The 21209-nt window shown below is 41.6% G+C and overlaps 3 protein-coding genes across 4 annotated transcripts; 2 read left to right on the plus strand and 1 right to left on the minus strand.

Moving 5' to 3' along the window:
• Positions 1-1927: 1927 nt before the first annotated feature.
• LOC116929778 (follistatin-related protein 5) lies at positions 1928-14296 on the plus strand. 2 transcript variants are annotated; one of them, XM_045168406.1, is made up of 17 exons: positions 1928-2281; positions 2373-2460; positions 5321-5434; positions 5588-5695; positions 6894-7192; positions 7418-7567; positions 7724-7856; positions 9660-9944; positions 10846-10943; positions 11397-11592; positions 11844-11974; positions 12573-12710; positions 12879-13094; positions 13187-13337; positions 13419-13619; positions 13708-13854; positions 13945-14296. In XM_045168406.1, the coding sequence occupies exons 1-17, from the start codon at positions 2168-2170 to the stop codon at positions 14169-14171; spliced, it is 2796 nt and encodes a 931-aa protein (XP_045024341.1). In that variant the 5' UTR covers positions 1928-2167; the 3' UTR covers positions 14172-14296. The 2 variants fall into 2 exon arrangements, with proteins under 2 accessions (XP_045024341.1, XP_032793002.1); XM_032937111.2 differs by having other exon boundaries at positions 1929-2281; positions 11841-11974.
• Positions 14297-14630: 334 nt separating this feature from the next.
• Positions 14631-17692, minus strand: LOC116929804 (major facilitator superfamily domain-containing protein 6-A). Its single transcript, XM_032937137.2, has 11 exons — positions 17502-17692; positions 17321-17440; positions 16849-17247; positions 16593-16778; positions 16435-16506; positions 16186-16330; positions 15919-16033; positions 15787-15823; positions 15540-15716; positions 15367-15474; positions 14631-15306 (listed from the first exon to the last, which is right to left on the minus strand). The coding sequence occupies exons 1-10, from the start codon at positions 17593-17595 to the stop codon at positions 15407-15409; spliced, it is 1413 nt and encodes a 470-aa protein (XP_032793028.2). The 5' UTR covers positions 17596-17692; the 3' UTR covers positions 14631-15306; positions 15367-15406.
• Positions 17693-20570: 2878 nt separating this feature from the next.
• LOC116934708 lies at positions 20571-21193 on the plus strand. The gene is made up of 2 exons (XM_032942171.2): positions 20571-20838; positions 20912-21193. The coding sequence occupies exons 1-2, from the start codon at positions 20637-20639 to the stop codon at positions 20971-20973; spliced, it is 264 nt and encodes an 87-aa protein (XP_032798062.1). The 5' UTR covers positions 20571-20636; the 3' UTR covers positions 20974-21193.
• The last annotated feature ends 16 nt before the right edge of the window (positions 21194-21209 follow it).

Genomic DNA, 21209 nt, shown 5'->3' on the forward strand with positions numbered 1-21209 from the left:
TGCATAGCTCAATGTAGCGGAAAGCGACCGACAGCTGTCGCTTTGAAGTGAAATCTTTTAGCAACATGATTTTTGATTATGTTTCATATTGCATACTTTTTCAGTTGTTTAACGATTGCCATTTTTCTTCGTGCACTCATAGCGATACAGATTTAAGCGCGTGTGTCTTATTCCCGATTTGAGTAACGCTGCAAGAGTGTCCTTCACGATTAGAGTTCCGCACACGGCAATAAGTTAGCGGGAGACGTCCCTTTTTATTTTTCCAGGTTACTATTGCAGTCACGCAAGCTTCTGGGAACCATCCGCTGCCGGTACACACACACATGGAAAAACTTGGTACCATCAGTCTAGCGTGTGTGGGTGTGTTTGTGTGTCTGCTGGTGTGTGTGTGTGTTGCGCTGACTCGCAACTCACGCTCCAATGATTTTGCGTACGGTGTCGTTTGGGTCATTCAATCACCGCTGCAGTTCTGTATGTACCGGCGGGTACTATTATAAGCTTTTCTTTTTTTTCTTTTTAATTCTTTATATCATTACATTCCTTTTCGTGCGTTGCTTTATACGATTCATTCAGTTCAAATGCTTTTTCTGAAGAAGCTGTCAACTGCAGTTTGAATGATACAAACTCACGGAAGAGGCAAATGGCATTTTGATTAGCACTTCGGTATGTTGTATAGCCATAGTTATTACGGTGGATACGGGTGAGAGAACGAGTCGTGAATAAAGAAAGTGAGGGCAGGTGCTGTGTTGCTAAATGCTTCCCCCCTCCCAACCAGTAGACGGCCAGTTAACAAAAAAAAAAGATGAAGATGGGGAAAGAATTAACATGAAATAGATGGGGTGAAATGTATTTTAAAAAAAAAAACCTCGACCCGTCCCGCTAGGGGGTCGATAAGATGTCCGGTGGCCAACATAACTAACCAAAAAGAAAAACACGGTAGAACCTTTTTTTTTTTTGTAATACCATGTACCTGGAGGGGGGTGGGGGTTGAAGAAAACGGGGCATTTTTTGAACTCGACACAAACAAGCGCACAAAATAAGTCTTTTTCTCATTCCCCTCTAGGGTAACCCCTCTCAGAAAAAAAGGAAAATGAGAAAAGAAGAAGATGAAGGGAATGAACGAGGATTTACTGAAGAGGCTCCCTAACGAACACCCGAAAAGAATCAGTTAGATACGTAAAGTATAAGTTGTTAGTACCAGATATTAAAAAAAAAAAAAAAAAGGAAACCTTTTTCTTTTTCGAGGGAAACAAATTGGGGTTTCGTGGGGGCGAATTATATCCTCCCTGCCCTATTCTGCACTGAGTGTTTGGTGTAGTGGTGTAGGTATATAGAGAGCCTGGAAGCGAGAAAAACGACGCACCTGGCTTCTTCTTCTACCTGTTCCTTTTCTCTTCTTTTATTCCCATTCTATATAGCCGTGTGATGGGCGACTGATGAACCGCGCGCGCGCACACGAGCACTGCCAAAAGAAAACAACACATCCTCCTCCTACCCCAGGAATAGGTGAATAACAGTAGGAAGAAGAAGAAGAAAAAGGTCAAACCATTTATTTGTTTTCTTCAAATAGATATTTTTAGAGGTTGTTCTTTTTTTTTCTCTTCGCATCGCGGGATGATGAATCGGTTCCTAACCGTCTTAAGCTTCAATTTTCTTTTCGGAGCCGTGATTTCGATTTCATTTCGGATAGGAAGGAATCCAAAGGGGGTCACACCCAAAGCAGATGAGGCTTGCTGATTTCGATATTTGGCAAAAACAAAATCAGATTGCAAGTTCGTCGATGAGGACATTCATTTTCCTCGCACATTTTTGTAAGTATAGACTGGCTGTTATAGATGGCGTGTTCTTTATACAAGAGAAAAGAGGGGTTAAAAAAAAGAAAAAAAGAGAGGGAGGATTAGAGGGCGTGTGATGGGTGCGCGCGTTTGTTAGAGGTCGGCAGTCGCAGCTCAGCCTTCGTAGAGTGTAGACGTGAATTTATTGAACGTCCTCTCTTGGTCGTCACTGTCGTGTTGTTTTGTGTTGAGGGAATTTTACGAGCAAACCTTTTCTTTGTGTGAATCCATCTGTGCGCTATAGCTACAGTGATTAGTTGCTATTGTTTATCCCGGATAGTTGTGGCTTGTGTGTCCCAACGAGAAGAATAAACGAAATAACAAAAGACATCATGGCTTCCGGTGATGTGGCGAGGTGTCGAAACCTCTGTGCCGCCCTGTTGCTACTCAGTGCCATTCTCCTCGTACCTGCCGAATCGTCAATGAAAAGCATCGAACAGCTCGTGGTACGTGGAATTTCTCTCTTTGCTGTCAATTACCGACGAACGATTACCGTCAATTGTTAATTTCTTTTTTTATTATTGCCCTTCCGTTCAGAAATCACGAAGACATCGTGACGCATCATCGTCTGAATACGACGTCGAGGCACTTCTGCGACAGGAAATCACCATCGCCGTCAAACGCGGTAATGATTAATAAAAAGGAAAGGCAGCACACGTCAAAGAAGAAGAAACAAAAAAAAAAGTCTTGTGAACGAACGTGAAAGAAATCTAAAAGTCTATACGCAAGAGACAGGCGTCAGCCTTTAGGGGGAAACTTGTTTGAGTTCAAATTTTCATCAGCCTCCCGCATAGCAGATGCTACACACTCGCCGTCCCTATAGACGTCCGTCTTTTCATCAAAGTTAGGCAAAACGAAACGAGGGACTCTGGAAACGAGAGTCAATCAACGTTTCTTTGTTTATTGGCTTCCCTTCATTCTGCTAGCGTTAACATGTTCACACACAGTGTCCAAGTTCCTTCATTAAGGATTTTTGTTTTGTTTTTTTATATTTTCTTTGTGTGTGTGTGTGTCTGTTATTTTGACACAGAGATCAGAGGATCAGCTCCCACAAGAACTAGCTCCCCACTTGTATTACATCATACGCTTGCTCGGCTGCGCAAGCCTTTTTTTTTTACCTTCCGATGCCGTGGAGAAAGCGATGAAGCGAATCTCGAAATCTAATGATGACGAGGATACACATAGGCCGTGTGGCTGTTTCATGGCTAGGCCAAAGCGCAGTGGAGTTTGCGGTGGCTATTAGGCGATCAATACCATCCAGCAAGCAAAGGCAACTGGCTGAACTTGACGTGTGTGTATATCATCGTTGTCTGGCTATGGCACTATCCAGCAGACAGTCCCTTCACTTCGTTCGCTATGGAGTTAGTTTAGTCTCTCTGTGTGTATTTGGACAAATAATGGACTCTAGTGAATTCTGTAGGTATTATTATTATTTTTTTAAATAGCGCAGCAGTCAGCAAAAAATAAATAAATAACGGTGGATAATTGTAGGTTGAAACTTTAGCCCCCCCTCCCTGCTAATCGAGATGGCGACAGGAAAAAGGTTAAACATTTTATGGCGGAAAAACGATTGCTGTAACCTTTTTTTTGTGTGTGTGGTTAGCCCGGGTTGAGACACAGGATAATAGAGGAAGACAATGAAATGAAAAGAATATTCAAATGCAAGGTGTTTAGCCAGTAGTCCAAGTGAGGCGTAGGAGGGCATTCGGCTACTTTGCTAGATAAAACATGTATATGGAATTGAAAAAAAAAAAAATGGGGGATAGCCTCTTGAATAAGTATGATACTCTAAAAGGCGTGCCAAAACTACCGGACGAAGCAGCGGTGGTTAAGGGCCATTTCATGGTCCACCATGACCCTGGGATGCTCACGAAACAAGCTGAGAGCGGCAAGAGGTAAAGGCAATTTCAAAGAGAATAGGAAAAAAAAAAAGGTGAAGACGACGTACGTGTAAAGTCAGCAGATTTTCAACTAAATGGCCAAACTTTCAATAATTGAGGCAGCACAGCAAAATTCAGCATTTTTTTTTAAATCTTCACGCTGTTCCGCTCCGTAACTTTTTCTTTTGCGCACGAGAATCGCTAACCGACTGGTAATGGGTGGAATTAAAAAAAAAAAAACGACTGCAGAGCTGTAGAATTCGCCCGGGTGTGGTCGAATGCGTGTTGGTAGCCTACGATTCACGTTGGCATTCATCCCGCGGGAATCGATCCGGTTCCTCACTCTTAACCTTGCACCCACAAAAAAGTAACACAAAAACGAAATGTTTGCAGGTTAGAAAAAAGGGAAAAATAAAATAGCTTAAAAAAAAAGAAAAGAAACGAGACGACGACATCAAGGCAAGAAAAGAAAAGGAGATAACACGAAATATGTCCATTTCTTTCTGCACTGCACAATAGGAAAACAAGATATTGCAAATGGATAAGCGTGCGTGATTCTTACAGCGGGTCGCGACTTTTTTTTGCCGTGACGATGAAAATCACGAACGACAACGAGAAAAAAAAAAAAAGAAAGACGCTGATGCTGTTTTCTTTGAACATACGCAACCTACACATCCCCATTGTTCACGCGTGAAAATTGAGTTACAAAAAGTTCAACAAAAAAAAAATAAGAAAGATAAAGAGTCTTTCACCGTCCCGCATTGGCTGCTGAAGCTGACAAAAGACAGCATGTGTGTAGACAGATAGGTCGTTCATCCGAATCCCTTTCTATGTACTTAAATTTGAACAATCACCGAAAAAGTGGGGTGGGTGGTAGAATAATCAAAATTAGAAGAGTGGTAATGGTACACATAAAGAGAAAGTGGGATTTTCTCTTTATCTGACATTTGATCCACGTAATCCGACGACGTCCATCATCGACCCGGAAATGCGCTGTCGAAACAACGCAGCGTAATCGATCCGCGCTTTGAAGCTAATGAAGCGACCCAATTATTAACAAAAATAAATGTCTATTTTCTATTTTTATATCTTTTTTCTTTCTTTCTTTCTACCAAGTTGCTACGCGCTTTCTCGGTTTTTGACGTCCTACCAGCTCGTTATCATTAACGGCTCGCAAGTTTCCAGGATAAACCCCTTTAAGCTTAGTTACGGGACTCGTATCAAGTTTTCAAAAGGCCGTTGACAGTTAGTCGATAATAACAGACGGCAAGAAATAAGTCGTTAGTCACATTTCTCTTTCATTTTCTGTCCCTTTTTTTAAATAATCTATTCCAACCATTTAATTTTTGTTGTGTACGACGTCTATACCATCCAAAAGGGATGGTAGTTGTGTAGCTAGAAATAAAGGGCGCAATGGCGGATAGGAGAACAATAGATTGAGTGAACTGGAGGATCTATAGGATTTGCGTGTTTTGAATTGAAGCGAAATTTCTAGCTGAGAAGACGAGGCGAACAAAAGCAAATTGAATTATCGAGTGAAAAGCGAGCACAGAGAGACATGAATAACCGCGGTTGATTCGATTGTTTTACTATTGACGATTACAGATTCATGTAGCAGTCTGTTTTGCGGTCGCGGTCGTGAATGCCAGATGAATTCACAAGGACATCCCGAATGCGTCTGCGTCAGGAAATGTCGCCGACACCACAAATTAATTTGCGGTAAGCATAAAAGAACAAACAAAAATCATCCAACAAAGTCGTTTCATTTGATTTTCTTTCTTCTGACACCATTCGAATGAAAGAGACATTTCTTGATCATTAAACATTTCACGCACGTGTAATCTATTTTCGTTTTCATAATACAAATTTCAGGCACGGATGGAATTCTTTATTCGAGTCACTGTGAGCTGCACAGGTCCGCTTGTTTATCCAATCAGCCCATCGCCATCGATCACACCTACCTCTGTCTACGTCGCAAAGGTAATGAAGAAACGATTAAACATAAAAAGCGGCGTGCAACTATTCTTATAGAACAACACGGAATGCAATATAAAGCCTTATACTTTTTTTGGAAAATAGTTTTCCATAAGACGAAAGGGCAGCCTTTATTGTGCGCTCAAGAGTTGAGGCCATTAGGTGCGAATGTTGACTGTTCCCCAAGAGTTATGATTATCGAGCACGGACGCTGCCGAAGGCGACGGCGCCGCTTGGCACGCGTTTCCGTATTTTTCCCGAGACGCCAGAAAATAGCTGCGTTCAATTTTCTTTAGTGTATCGCCCTTGCTATTTTGTTGTGTTTGTGCTTTTACCCGACACGCACCCTGGCACCACCAGCCATTTTTTTCTTTCTTTCTGCATATAGTAGTTCGTATGTGTTATACTGACGGACTATATAACATGCGACTTATTTCAAACACTAGCGGTTTGCCGGTAAATGGCCAAACAATTTCTATTTGCTTTGTCCCTCTTACCGTGAAAATCAGGTTACATGTACGAGATACGCACTACGAGGCCTTTGGTAATTTCCAACGTTGGAAGAAACGGTTGTAGCCGTAAACAAGATTCCATGTAAGCAGTAAAACGTAACTTCATTTATTATCAAGCGAAAGCAATTTCTTTTGTAGAAATTGCTTGTCGTGTTTCGTTCAACTGTAGCCGGTAATCGGTCCGCGTCCAGGTTGCGTGCAAACGTATTTTTTTCTCCCTTCAGTTTTTTTTTAGCGGGAGTCGTTTGCAAGATACAGTAGTTGCACAATATAACAGTGGCTATATATATATGAAGTTGGTAATAAGCGCACGACATGGGACTTTTAGAAGAAGGGTTCACGTTTGGACATTTCCACCATGTACCATCATCATCAGAGAGCTTTCCAAGAGCAATATACCATATATAGTATACGTGTATATATGTATAAATCCCATGATATATGACCAGGGTTGGGCCAGCTCTCCTGCGGTCGCTATCAACATCCGCAATCGACGTGATCCATCAAAAGGGTGCACGATCCGCGAACGCTCTTTTCCTGCGGACAGACTCGTATTATTATTTATTTTTTTTTTTCTTTGAAAGAAAGACTGAAACATATCTAGCCGGTGCAGAGGAATAACTGTCTAATAGATGTATTGGATGTGCGGGGCTGGATACGATTCAAATCTCTTGATCTCGTTGTGTGGTTAGATGGAAACAAAAGCGGAGTTAGCAGCAGGACTGTCTCTTCTGAAGACGATCGAGTCCAACATCCAACTGCTGGCAAAGATGACAGAAGCAGTTGGACGACGGCCACGGTCCAGTCGACTTTCTCGGTGGAAACATCAGCGGCTGCATCGGCTGACTCGTCTTCATATTCGATGATATCCACAACGTTGGAGACGGGCGTCGATGCCAAGAGCACCAGTCAGTCGGATCTCGCAATCGATTCGTTTTTGACGCCAGCTTCTTCTTCAATCTGCTCGCAACAAGATTACGAAATCCTAAAGGCAAGTCTTCTTTTCTTTTTTATTTACGCAGTATGACTGGAAAGACGTGCAACATTTGACAAGAAGAGTGCGAACATCATCTTATTGCTTCTCGATCTGCTCGCATGGATGCCTTTATCCATCGCAAAAGGAGACGCTGTCAGCTGCTAACTTTCCCAATAATAGGCTCTTCTTATATTCTTCTGTATTCCATCATCGTCATTGTATTTTTCTTTGTTGTTTTAGGACAATTTACTTCTGTATAATCACGCTCGCCTATCGTCGATGGAAGACGGACACAGCAACGCCGGAAGCAAAGACTACCTGGTCAGTCTCATGTTCAGCCACTACGATCTCAACAATAACGGATTACTCGAAGCGGAAGAGCTGTCTAAGGTATCGATCTCTTTTCCCTTTTTTTTTTTAATAAAATTTGGTTGTTCCAAACGCATTATTCAAATGATACCAGAGAGCTTTTCCCCAAAGCAGCTTAGCGATGATTGGAACCTTGTCCCCCTTCCCCAATGTTATTGTTATTCTTTTCTCGTGTAGACCTTCGAGGATGAGCATCTCTCGCAGCTATCGAAAGAGTGTTCTCTGTCGGACATGTTGGCCTACGATGACGTCGATCACGATACCCATCTCAATCTCAACGAGTTCTACGCCGCCTTCAGCAAACTTTACAGTAAGATCCCAACTGGAATGTCTTTCTTTTTCCCGATTGATCAAATCTTTAAAAAAAAAAAGGACAAACTGAAAAACAAATTCGAAAGGGACAAAGCGGATAAGAAAATCTACGACATCAGAGACTAGATGGAGTAGTTTTTTCTTGTACATGTTTGTGTGTGCCTTCCTCCAACCAGAGTTGGCAGTCTAACAACAACATTTTACCGCCCGTCAAATTGTTTTGAAAACGAGACATGACGGGTTATTTACTTTTTCATGTTCGCCATCCGTTCGCCTCGTCTACCATGAGAAACGACGAAGGTTTTGAATCGTCGTTTCGCATCCGCAATGAGAAAGGCTTATGCACATATATATATACTCTATGCACACTGTTGTAGATTACGGTGAACCGTTTGATCTTTGCACAGCACTCCGTGCCAATGTACTGGGGGCGTTTCCTTACATGTGATATAGCACAATATTCGCAATGGGGGAGTCACGTCAAAAACAGTGTTGCCTTGGTAACCATATAAAGCTTTGGTCTGTTGATACCTTCATTTTTTGTTTTTTCATTCTCTTTTTGGAGAGGAGGGCGGATGTTGGATACGCACTCTGTAGCTCCTGATGTAGTTACACTAAATTTCGGCGGATGTCAGCGACATAGCGGCTTGCTGTCTTTTGTTCGAAAGAGCTCCACATAGCGAATTTCAATTCCAGCCATTCGGCTTTCCCATTTGGTGTTTTGTTTCTCCCCGGATTTAAAAGAGTTAAGGATATGGAAGCGAAGATGGGCCAGTGCGGCAGAATAATCGGAAGGAAACAGAAATGGCAAAATTAAATTGCTGGAATATCACCCATCCCCACTTATTTATTTTGCCAATGCCCAGACATTACGTTTAGCCTCTTTATTTTATTGGGGAATTTGTAAGAGGAATTTCAACAGCTACCATAACGCCTCTGCTCTTGGAATCGATTTCACGGATCGTAAATCATCACGAGAAAACTCATTTTTTTTTTTTTTTAGTGGACAGGGACGTCCGCCCTGCTAGGACTCAATGGAAAGAATGGAGGCCTATGTGACTAGCCAACCGTGAAACTGATAATCTGAGACCTGCCCGCTTAAATGTAGACTTTTCCGTACGGCCTGTGTTGTTAAGCATATCCGCTTTGACACGTTTCCTACTGTTTATCTTAGCGTATCCATTTTTTTTTAAGCCTTTTCAGTTGTTGTTGTTGCTCTTTTACGTTATTGACGTTATTCGCAATTTCTTTCCGTCTTCACTGGCCATTTTTATTCGTATGGTGCACCTAAAAAGGTGCTAAGTAATAGAGTTCCTAAAGCGGATTGAATTGACGCACTCCCCGCTTGAAATTCAATATCGGTTGGTATATATATACGTAGTAGAGGGGAATAAAAAAAGCAAATAAAGGAACTAGTGGAGAGGAAATTGGTTGGGGAAAAAAAAAAAAGATAGAACCGGAGGGCACTACTACGTATATAGAAAATGCAAAGTTAAAAGGGTCGAGAGATAGTTTTTATTTCGTTATGCCAATCCCAGTGGTCCTTCTCGCTATAACCTCGTCATGGTGATTCAACTTTCACGAGTATTACATGGACCCCCCCAAATAAATACCAATTTGTCTACTGCAGGCTATTGAAGAGGTTGTTATTAAACGACTCAAGTAGAATGGTTCTTTTTTGTTCAATCGGTGGTTATTGACATTGGCTATCTAAATATCTCCATTTTCCCTTTCCATCAATTTCGAGCGTGTACGTTATTATTTCGTTTTCTAAATGTTTCATTAAAACACAATTTGATAGGCGTGTCTGTTGTATCGCTGGACAAAGCTTTGGAATTGAATCAAGTCTCGGCCCGAGTTGGTGATAATATTGAAATCAAGTGTGACGTGACGGGTTCACCGACACCTCCGATTGTTTGGCGGCGTCACGGGCTGGACCTTGCCCAGTTGGCTGAAGACGAATTGAAAGTCTTCCCGGACGGGGCTCTCTACATTAATAACGTTCGCCTCATTCACGCCGGAAACTACACCTGCCACGCCCAGCGCAACAAAGACGTCGTTCAAACGCACGTCCTGCACGTGCACAGTAAGTCACGATTACCGATTTCTTTCTTTCCTTTTTTCAGAGGCTTTCCAAATGGACTGCTTTATGTGGCCTCGTTGCCCAGCCAAAAACTTCCCTCTTTTCTTCCTTCCCCCCCTATTCCCGACACACAACGGGAAAAAGCCAAAAGTCGAGTCAACCGCGACGGAATAGTTATTGTTGTTGTTGCTCTTATCGTATTGTATCCGCCAAAGCGTCGAGGCCACCGACACAATGGACGGGAGGGTCATTGGTCGGATGGCGTATTGGATTGCTTTCGGAATGACTGAATAAGGTCTACCGTCGATGCTGTAAGGGAAACAGAGAAAAAGTCATGCAACAAAGTTTAAAAGATTTTTTCGGCTGATTTGAAAAACATGCAAACACAGCTCCGCCTTCGATCGTATCAGTCAAGATGGATCGATGTTTACTGCAGCCTTCCAAGAGATAAAACCACCACCGTACCCCTTAAAAAGCCGTTTGAATGTAGACCTATACGAGGAAATTGGCCAAATTTTACTATATATACATCTTTGTTCAAGAAAAAAAACCAAACAAACAGTAAAAAACAAAACCTCCCGATAGTTACTTGGCGCTGCTTTGCATACGTAACGAAGCCAATCAAGCGAATCCACCAAACTCCAGCCTATCGTGTCCTTCCTCTATTCCACCGTGAGTCGTTGGCTTTTCCTGGTGGTAGAGGGGGGGTTTGGTTAGCTATTGATTTGTTAGCTGATTCACTTTCGTGTAGACGCAAACTGTTCCGACGTTGGCCACTCTTGGCTCCTGTCCCGTATAGTTTTATGTATCTAATAAAACTTTGACTTTTTTCTCTCTCTCTTTTTTGTTGCTACGTCTCCTGTTGTACCGTACTACACTACGCTTACTACACTAACACGAACAGCTTTGCCCGAAGTTCGCGTGACGCCGCGGATACAATCACGCCGGCCTGGGGACGACAGTCTGATGAAATGCCATGCTGTTGGGGTTCCTTTCCCAAAAGTAAGTTCATTTCATTTATTCATCTTTCTGCTTTATTTAGTAGGTACGCCAGCCATAACTGATGATGTGTGTTTGCTGTTTATTCAGCCTCTAGATCTATGCGTGTCGTACATGTCTGTATTTCTTGCCTCTCTTTCTCTTGTTCGCTAAAGCCGCCTAACTAACCGTTCGGGGGGGGCTTTCGATCAATAACTTTGGAGTAGGCTACTGTACTACACACTATTCGAGCTGTACGTGTAGCATAGACAGTGTACATATACCTGGACAGCCTTGGAGACATCGATCGCTTTGTTCTTGTCAATAGATAAAACTGTTGTCTTTTTGCTTTTTGTTGTCGTTTGTTGTCCGCTCTACCGCACGACAACAAACGCAGCACTGTATATTTGAACGTGGAACTATTCTAGATCTTGACGACATGCTTAAAAAATTGATTGTTCTGCTGACGTTCATCAGGTGGAGTGGCTAAAGAATGATGAACCGTTGCGGAGTAATGTAGGCGAACGCATCGAGTCCATCGGATCTTACAGCGGACTCAAGATCCACTCAATCAACTTTGCCGATACAGGCGCCTACATGTGCCAGGCTAGCAGCATTGGAGGACTAGCCCGTGACATTTCTTCGTTAGTCGTCCAAGATGATTCTACGCCCAGTAAGTTTGTGGGGCGTCTTTTCCCCCTTTTTTTTCATTTTAGATGGATGCGTTCTGTGTTTGTTACGTGCTGAGGCTACAGTCGTCATCGCTGCTGCCATGCTCGGCGTGATTAGATCTCGCTTCGTTACCAACCTGCATTGTCGACCAAAAGATCTAATCAAGCTCTTTTTGTTTATTTCTTTTTTCGTATGTCTTTTGTTTTCTTTTCGCTCCGGATGTACCTCCTTTGGTGGAAAACGGAACAGAAGAGAGCAGCCTTCTGAGCGAAAGCAATAAGAAGTTTTTCGTCTTTCACGATTGGGGAGTTTCGGTCTACGAGCCGCAAAACTGCCGGTTGCTACACATGATCCAGTCGACAGACATCATGCCTGGGACACAAGTAAGGACTCTATATTCTACGACCTACTATTATCGGCCATAACCGAGTCAAGACATGAGGGAAGAAAATAGAAAGAAGGCAGAAACACAATACGTGGGAAACCACAGTAGAAAAAAAAAAAAGAAAATAGTCTGTTCATATATTGACATTCCCTGCGCATCGCATCGTTCACATGCCGCACTATGCTGGCAGAAATGTCGTTGGAACTCGATGTTAGATTCTTTTATATTGCTCTTATATAGCCTACTCCAACTGATGATGTGCCGCTACCGGAGTTGTCACACGCGCATATAATAAGCGCGTTCGTTTTCCCTGCATGAGGACGCATTTGGAGGTTGTTTGACGCTAGTTTTCTTTCACGCTTGCTGACGACAGCCTACGTCATACAAAGAATATTGATAGAGTTGGGCTAGTGCTACTTGAAAGCTATGCCAACCAGCACTTAGTCATACTCGTTTCATATCGTGTCAATGGCAGTGCTGCACTCTAGAACCATTCGATATGACGTCCATTAGGGTTATGACCCATACATTTTGGGTGTTACGGGTGTATATATATATACTATGTCATACGTTATGTTTTTGCCACCCATCTATAGGACTACGTTTGCGGCTCCAAGGGCGTCAACTGCAGCTGGGGACGAGCCATCGCTGTGGCCGATCGCTACATCTACGTCACGCAACCCAACAAAGACCGTGTTCTCGTCATCAGCAACATACAAATGGTGGTCGTTGACGTGAGTTTTACTACCACTTTTTCCCTTTTCTTTTGTTTTTTTTATAGTCATGTTTTTCTTTATTGCCCGGCTTTATTTTTTGCGGCTTTTGTTTGACCCAAAACCAGCCACGGACAGTATATGTACATATGACAAACTACATCATGTGTGTTTCTTTGATGAGGGCAGGTCATCATGACCGATCGATATCCAGTGGACATCTTTTATGTGGAACATCTGGACCAAGTTTGGATTGTCAATTGGCGTGATGAAGAGGATCATGGCGTTAAGACCATCCAGGTGATTCGTGAAGCCAGTCAGAAAAAGAAACACCATACTGTGCATCCGGAGCCGATCGACGGCCACTTTGATTTGGTCTACTCATTATTCATCCCGCCCATGCAGGTGAGTTCCCGTGTGCATTCACGTGAAAGGGCGCTGTGCCAAAAGGAAATGGGCTAAAGTTTTGCTGTTGATTCTTACGGAATAAATGACAGGAATATGGCCATCGTTACAAGTACGGTTACGTTTCGCACACCAATCAGCGCGGCCTCTACAAATTGAGCCTGCCTGCAATGAAGTATGTGAAAGCTATCGATTTGGCTCCCTACAACTGTGTCCCTCGCTCTCTTCAGTACTCTTCGTTGTGTAAGATCCATTGTCACGCTCGCCAATTATTTTCTTCCAACGGGCGGATCAATAGTTTTTATTCTTCGACCATTTGTACAGATGGCCTCGTTATCATGGAGTGCGAGGAGCCAGTCACCCGACGGCCAACTGGCCAAATTGTCATGGACTACCTGACAGACACTGTGCTCAGTCACAAGGTGACGTTACTTGGCCAACCTTACATCACACCAGACAGCCGGATCGTCGTGACTGTCCATCGTGAAAAGACTAGCGTCACGCTCATTGTCCAGCACACCACGGGTAAACGTCTATACACATGATTGCATGAAGGAATTAAGAAATGTCATATCTTTTTTGGGGGTTTTTTGGTTTTGTTTGACGGTTGTAGAAGAAGGGCTGAAATTTGCCTTTGACGTGCGAACAACTTTGAATGTTAGTCACGTCATATTTCATCCATCGACCACATCGCACAGCTACGACCTGTACGCAACATCAGCTGATAAGGGTGACGTTCTTTTCCTCAACCTGGAAGCAGGTGAGAAAAATTCTTTATTCTTTCAGATTAATTTGAAGGTGGAATAGTGCGCAGTTCGTGACAAAAAGACTGATCAAACTTGTTCCGCAGGGAAAGTTGATATCATTACGGGAGTGGGTAAGCCTTTGGATAGTCACCTGACCGAATGGGGGGCTCCAAATCGTCCGATTGCAAGTGCCGGTCTTTTCGGTACTTACCTGATCAGCCCAGCAAACGAAGCCATTTTCGTCATCAACGGAGACACGCGCACTGTCAATTGCGAAATTGGTGGACTCGTGCATCCACGACATGTCAGCTGGATCAATTCCCGGCCGTGAGTTTAATCTTTTTTCTCGGAATCACGAAACTAGCATCTGCATAAATTTGCCGCAAAATGTATGGCGCGCGCATCACAAGTTGGTCATTTATTTGAAGAAGAAGAAGAAGAAGAAGAAGAAGAAAATAATACTTATATTGTATCCCCCCCCCCTCTCTTTCTCTTTGCTATATTTTGAATTGATCCCGTCTATCAGATATTTGAATTCTAAGTCATTTTCTTTCTTGTGTAAACAAAGCTGATTCGTTCACCTCATATATGATTATCACTTTGATGTGTTGGCCCAACCTGTAGAAATTTTACGTTTTTTCTCTTTTTTTTTCCTTCTAAATTTTAAATTCATCTTTTCCGACGGAGTTGCTTCTAAAGTTATATCAGTCATAAAGTCTGCTGATTGCCATCGCATCTCTCTCGTAGCACGGCTATTCAAGTCCTACATTCGTAATTACTATACTCGACAAATCGGTCACGCGTTTATTACTATTTTGTCTAGATTGAAAATTGATCGGCATTTTTGTTTGAAATAATACTATAAGACACTGATTGGTTAATTGTGTCCTTGCTGGACTTGACACTGATGACATTCTGGATCTCGTTCCAATCCCGACTCTTTCAGCCATTTGTAAAACACACTATAATTTGGTACTGCTAGTTAAAAAAATTCAAAAAAAAAAAAAAAAAAAAACAAGTGTCCGTGTACGGAAAGGAAACAAACAAAGCCACACGATTGTCCATGGGCGTTTGGTACATAGAACATCATCAAGTATATGATATTAAAATCAGGACGATGTGAGATTTTCGGCAAGCCGAGCAAAGCAGCAGCGTCATTGTTGACTGGTTGAGAAGATACGAGGATGGCCTGGACTGCTGTAAATTACAGTACATTAAACAGCAAAATTCGGACTCTAATGGGCTGACTCTGCTTGCGGCTAGAATCCACGTCCTTCTGTGGTCCGTCTCGCTATATATCGTATGTTTTTGTGTTTGTAATAAGCTGGCGCGCTCCCATATATTGTCCACTCCTGTATGTTGGCCTGTATAGTGTATCGTCCGAACAATACATTTCTAACTTAAAAAAAAAAGTCGTCTCTAACTCAATCGTTCCCAACTTTCAAGTTAACCTAGACGGGGTTGACCTGAATAATAAAAAAGAAATGATTTGCAGTTCAACACCCGCTTATTATAGCGATACTTACATGACATGTGCCAGCACCCTGTCAAGAAACCATTTTTTTCCTAGAGAACTGTGGCTTCAAAATCGCCTTTACTGGAATCCCCATTCACATTTGCAACTGTCACTTCACCTGCAAACGTGGAACATGTCAATTGAAAAGTCTTTTGTCAAACAGTGTTGAATGGGCTTACAGACCTCGTTCCGGCTGAGTCAACGCCAGCCTTCGACGTTCCATCTTTTTCAAAACCAGGTGGTAGGCGGTCAGGTAAAGAATGGCTATGGACCCAGATAGAATGCTAAACAGCAGATACGTCGATCGAATTCCATACGACGATATAAGGATACTTCCAACAGCTGTGCCGAGTCCTCTACCTATTCACAAATTGTTGACAATCTGCGATTACAACTGCTGGCTGCTTTGCGAGTCGAATGTTATATCTACCAAGACCAAATGTAGCTGCAGCCAGAATCCCATTAAGCTAAATTGTAGGCAATTGTAACGTGTCTTCAATTACAGCTTGCTATAATTAGGCCTGTCATTTAATCTAAAAGTTCAATAATTAAGGCTTTTTACGGATGCCAGCATTCCTGGTGGAGCAGCCGCTGCACAAAAGTAGCTGCCTGTTGTAATGCCGAGAAATCCACAGAATCCTTCTAATGATTCCGTTACAATAAGTATCCAAGGATTTCTGGAACAACGCCAAAGAAAAGCAAAGGGAAATTATTTCTCTAACTGCCATTAGTATAATACAGTAGGCTAGACTATACATAGTACGAAAACAGTTTTTAAACGTACCAAGACAGTTGTTCACTGCCATTGTTTGTATAACATATACTTAACTGTAAAAAGTAAAAAATGACGAATCGAACGGAGTAGAGCGCCAATCCGAATACTAACGTATTTGCCTCACCCAACCGATCGATAATCGGTTTTGCAACAGATAACGAAATCACGGCACTGATTCCACCACAGCTGGAAGCCAGTCCTGGAATATAGTCAGAGTATAGCAGGCAAACAAAAACATGTCAGTGTGCTGAGCTTCTTATTTTTTTTTACAAGCGGAAATTCCAAAAGTATTGATTATTCAACCGTATAGAGTTTTAGATGCAATCAGCTCAGCATCGACGTAGACGCTGAGAAATGTCATATGAAATCCCATACCTCGAGGAAAAAAGAGAAACGGGTGTCAGATGGTTAGCGTTTTATCCGGAGAATTAGTGAAGCGAAAAAAAAATGGTTCAACTCACAAAAACCCACGAAGATTTCGGCAAGAAGGAAAACGTCAACGTCGATCATCCCGACAACTTTTTTGGCTGTTGAAATGATGGATTGCTTGTTCATTTGAACTTCGACTTCCATTCTGTACAGTATCGGCATAAGAATCACGATAAATCCTGCGCCAATGTAGAACGCAATTGAGTAATCTTTGTAGCCTGCAAATGAATTGTCAAATTAGACGTATCCTCCTCCGCAAAATTGCGCAGAATTGAGCAATAGGTGTACCTAATTTATCTGAAATAGCGTCAATCAACAGCCCGCATAGTATCGGAATAAAAATCATACTCAGAAAGCCTGCCGTCTTTTGCTTGGCAAAGTCTCCTTGGTGCTTTTTCGTCATTGCCAAGCCTGCAGCATCTAGAAGCGTCAGAGCGGCATCCATAAATATAAAACCAAAAATGCGAATCATCAATAAAATGGGGAAAATATAGTCCCGTGGCACGGCGGCGTTAGAGCTGGGTGCCAATGTTGCGTTTCCAGCCAATTGAACGGTCTCGTTACGTTCAGCTACATGGATTTTGTGCGCTGACTCTAGCCAGAGGATCGGTAATTGAATGAATCCCATAATGAACCCAGCTGTGATTATAATCGGCTTGTAAATGCCCAATTTGTCTGCCACGAATCCTGCACCAAATTCGCCAAACATGTTAATTATAGAGTGTCTTAAACACTATAGGAGTGAAATTGTTGCAAGAACCTGTGACGATGGGTCCCACTGTTGAAATAACTGTAGCACAGGAAAAGATGATAGACAATTGCTGATAATTGACGATTTGGGTAGAGATGATGGAGACGTAAGGCATCGATGAAAACAATGCTAACATATGAAAAATTTATGAAACTGTTTATATGCAAATCCGATAAATTTGTCAACTTACACGAGTAGAAAAGAAAGTAAATGACTTTCAACTTCAATAATTCAAGATTTATCGGGAAAATTGCAGATTTAATGTAAAGAAATGCTGCTTCCATGTTGGCTTTATTCGTTATTTATCAACCTGCAATTGTAACTGAACCAACTTTCTTGACGTTTGGCTTAAAAGTAAGTCCACATTACTGAGTTTGTGTAGTTGCTTACAAGTGAAAGAGCGCTCTGTTGATGCGAGCTCACGCCATAATCAAACAGACCAAACACGGGATATTCAATTACAGGGCATAGTCCATATTCCGAATATTCGTCGAGTCATTAAATGGCAAGGTCATCAATAATTAAAAGAGGATGTTGTTTTTCTGAACGACAAGCGGAAAGAATGAAACGGAAAACACGTGAATTCCTGTTAATTAGCAACTGGTGCTGCACTAGCACAGTTTTCATTAAATGAAATACGAGCAAAAACTTTGATTTGCCTTAATTAACTTTGCCTTGTGAGATAGAGTACCACTCCGTACACATTCTCGGTCGGATAATGAATCTACGCGTGCGGAACTTTATTGCAAATCGCAAATAATGCACCTGGTCACACCACGCTTGAGCAATTTAATTAGCCTGATTTCTACCATCCTTCGCACGCCCAACACCTGCTGTGTTCTCGACGTCGCACCCTTAGCGCTTCGTTGCATTGTGATCCGAAAGATGGATACAAAAATAATATTTCATTCTTTGAATCAGAGAAAACTGTGATCAATGTCAAATTTATGATGAACTGCCAAACGCCTTTCTTGCTACAGTTTTCTTTAGAAACAAATGGCAGATAATTAGTACGTAGAAGACAAAGGCATGCTTCCATCAATGAAACTGAACACCAAATTAGCGAAACATATTCCGTACGGTGACGTCAAAAACATTTCCAAAATTTATATCCAGGCCTCCCCCTGTGCAAGAACTTATTTCCGAAACATTTCCTTTTAGGAGAGCAAGAGAATATGATTTTGGAAATTGATCTGTCCCCAGCTCAAAAGACGATAGCAGAGCGTATAGTCCGTTTAGATAAACGAAAAAAATAACAGGAGACAACTTGAGATTAGTTACCAAGAGAGACCAACCCACACGGAAATCATTAATACCGCCTGTGCTGCAGAAATAATTTCCCGAAACTGCAGATAAGAAACGGCCGGTTCCCTCAAGTGCCCAGTTAATCAGAGATCACAGTAAGATCCAGAGATCCCTAGAATTAGCACCTATAAAGAATATTTTGTTTATAAAGTATGCACTCATAAACAGGATGCTATTATACGTTATTTCAACAGATGATAAACGATAAAGCGTAAGCATGCAAACATAAGCGGCACGACAATAGTCATGGGTATACTGCAAAATTGTTTGCCAATCCTTTTAGTGCTCCAGAACATGATCATAGAACCTTATCCCAATGATATGCTCGAAAGAAATCCTACAATTAGGATGAAAAGCCAAACGTTACAGAGGAAACCTTTGATAAACCGGGCGTGACTCTTACGACATTTGTCGCCTTTGGTGATGTTTTACACGGTACAGCTGAATAGATAAATTCTACCGGGGAAGACTCGGACTTGGAAAAATGTACAAGCAGTCTCAAACTATAGTACGGTGCTACACGCTAGTTCGGTAAAATAGAGTATAGATACCCCGAAAAATTCGTTCAGCTGATGGATTCTATATAATCTCCAAAATGCTATGATACTACACCTCTGTATTAACATAACTTGTCCACCAAGACCTCCCGTTGTAGATTGGGGAAGGGGGGGGGAACAGTCATGCTTGCCATAGAAAATAGTTTCTGTCGATCAAAGTCCCTCCCATGTTTCTCCGTCATTGTCAGAACTGCAGGCGTCCAAGAAGAAGTTGGTTGTGTTAGATGCGTAGAATAAACCAACCAAGCGAACAGCTAGTGATGTGGGCAAGGTGCAGTTACTTTTGGGAACAAAACTGGTCGGTGCCATGTCGGAGTCATTAACGGCGAGTTGGTTTGATTGGATCCGCTGACGTCGTAACTTCGATGATCTGATTCAAAACATAGAACCAATCGCAAGGTGACATTGTTTAAGAGCACACTGGTTGTTAAAATTGATTGTTAATTGCCTAACTTGTCAGCGACCAATCCTGTCAGACACAGGAATCTATGTGGGTTCGCTATGTCCTCAATTATCAAACTCATTAACTTCTGTAATGACAGTTCCAAATGTTGAATTGGTTGACACACAGTCGCATATGATTCCGTGTAGTCAATCATTTCTAGTTTAAATCGAGTCGACATACGTACGCGGAGAACCATACTGATGAACGGACAAATTGTAGTTAATGTTGCATCATGGGCTTCTCATATTTCGACGTTTCCGCATATATACAATGACCTAACTAAGTTTTAACTTCCACGGCGTTTTATTAAATGGAAGCGAAGGAGATTTTAAACTGACTAGCCTGGCCAGTGCCATAATTTATCGATTATACAAACATTTGAAGCAACAACTTGAATTTATGGGGCTTGGCTTCAATTGTTTCATGGATCAGTGACTGGGCATTTTTTCTTTCTCCATTTAATTGGTTATTTCACTTGCGCTGTCACGGCTTTTGATTTTGCCAAACTTTTTCCGTACAGACGGATACGAAGTTTGGAAAATTGCAATTGTTCCGCTTACGTGATCTTGTACCATTTGACGCAATCACTGATTTTAAAAAATCCCGCGGAAATTCCTTCGGCGAATCTGCGGAGTTGTCATCGGAATAATAATTTAGAAAAATTAATCTGCGGCAATCACTCTTGATTTAATTCAAGGAAAACGTTTTACTTACCTTAAAAACATCTGCTCGGTGAGGCAGAAAAAAAAAAGTTTAAAATTTGCAAGCGTATCAACAAATGATTTGTTAAAATTTAAATATAGATAAAAATTAAACAACTGATATGGCAACAGAACCAGCGTTTTTCTTCAAAAGGATTTTCGTCGGCATTAATCATTCGTTCCAAGGACACAGTTACAGGTAAGGTCATTTAATATTGCTCGTGTGAATACTGAATCTTTTATGTTCAAATTTGATTTGCAAATTGCATTTTTTTTCTCAACTGTTCCAGTCTAAATAATTAATTATCTACCCAATAATGGAGAACGCCATTGCCGTTTCATTGTTCAAGGAAGGAAATTCCCCGTCTCGAAATGTAGAATCTCAAGAGACGAAGTGCATGGCTGCATTTTTGGCCACAGAAGAAGGTAGTGCGATTCTTTATGAAGCTGTCAAGAAATTCATGTCGACTTCAGATGGTATAATGATAGTAGAAAACGCTATCGTGGCAGCAGTTGGAAGTAAGGACACATGCATTAGTCATTCTTAATGTATGTAATTTTTCCATAAATGCATTTAAATCCATCAATTTAGGACGTGACTGGAAGAATAACAATCGCAGTGTTCTCGAAAGTCGTCGTCGTCGATCCAAATGAAGTAACTCATGCTAAAGTTTGCAAAGCTATGGGTTCTCTCTAAACCTGACTCCTGAGGATTCTTATTGGAGAAATGATTTCCTTAAAAAATAATTGATTTTAATTCTTTTAATAGTATTTATGTCTCTTCAAAAAAAAAATATTTTATAATGAATTTTATACATGTATTGACCAAAATAAAATTTCGTCATAAGAAATAAAAAACGTGAAGTAAACCTAACTTTTTTCCTGATTTC

This window comes from Daphnia magna, linkage group LG1, assembly GCF_020631705.1.
Source record: "Daphnia magna isolate NIES linkage group LG1, ASM2063170v1.1, whole genome shotgun sequence".
Taxonomy (NCBI): domain Eukaryota; kingdom Metazoa; phylum Arthropoda; class Branchiopoda; order Diplostraca; family Daphniidae; genus Daphnia; species Daphnia magna.

Excerpts from the sequence above, each read along its gene's own strand:
- LOC116929778 (XM_032937111.2), top strand. The coding sequence starts at position 2,168 with ATGGCTTCCGGTGATGTGGCGAGGTGTCGAAACCTCTGTGCCGCCCTG. Across the intron at positions 7,568-7,723 it reads AAGCGGAAGAGCTGTCTAAG|ACCTTCGAGGATGAGCATCT; the intron begins GTATCGATCTCT and ends TTTCTCGTGTAG. Across the intron at positions 13,095-13,186 it reads TATTCATCCCGCCCATGCAG|GAATATGGCCATCGTTACAA; the intron begins GTGAGTTCCCGT and ends AATAAATGACAG.
- LOC116929804 (XM_032937137.2), bottom strand. The coding sequence starts at position 17,595 with ATGGAAGCAGCATTTCTTTACATTAAATCTGCAATTTTCCCGATAAAT. Across the intron at positions 17,248-17,320 it reads AGTGGGACCCATCGTCACAG|GATTCGTGGCAGACAAATTG; the intron begins GTTCTTGCAACA and ends AATTTGGTGCAG. Across the intron at positions 16,331-16,434 it reads TGCATCTAAAACTCTATACG|GACTGGCTTCCAGCTGTGGT; the intron begins GTTGAATAATCA and ends ACTATATTCCAG.
- LOC116934708 (XM_032942171.2), top strand. The coding sequence starts at position 20,637 with ATGGAGAACGCCATTGCCGTTTCATTGTTCAAGGAAGGAAATTCCCCG. Across the intron at positions 20,839-20,911 it reads TATCGTGGCAGCAGTTGGAA|GACGTGACTGGAAGAATAAC; the intron begins GTAAGGACACAT and ends CCATCAATTTAG.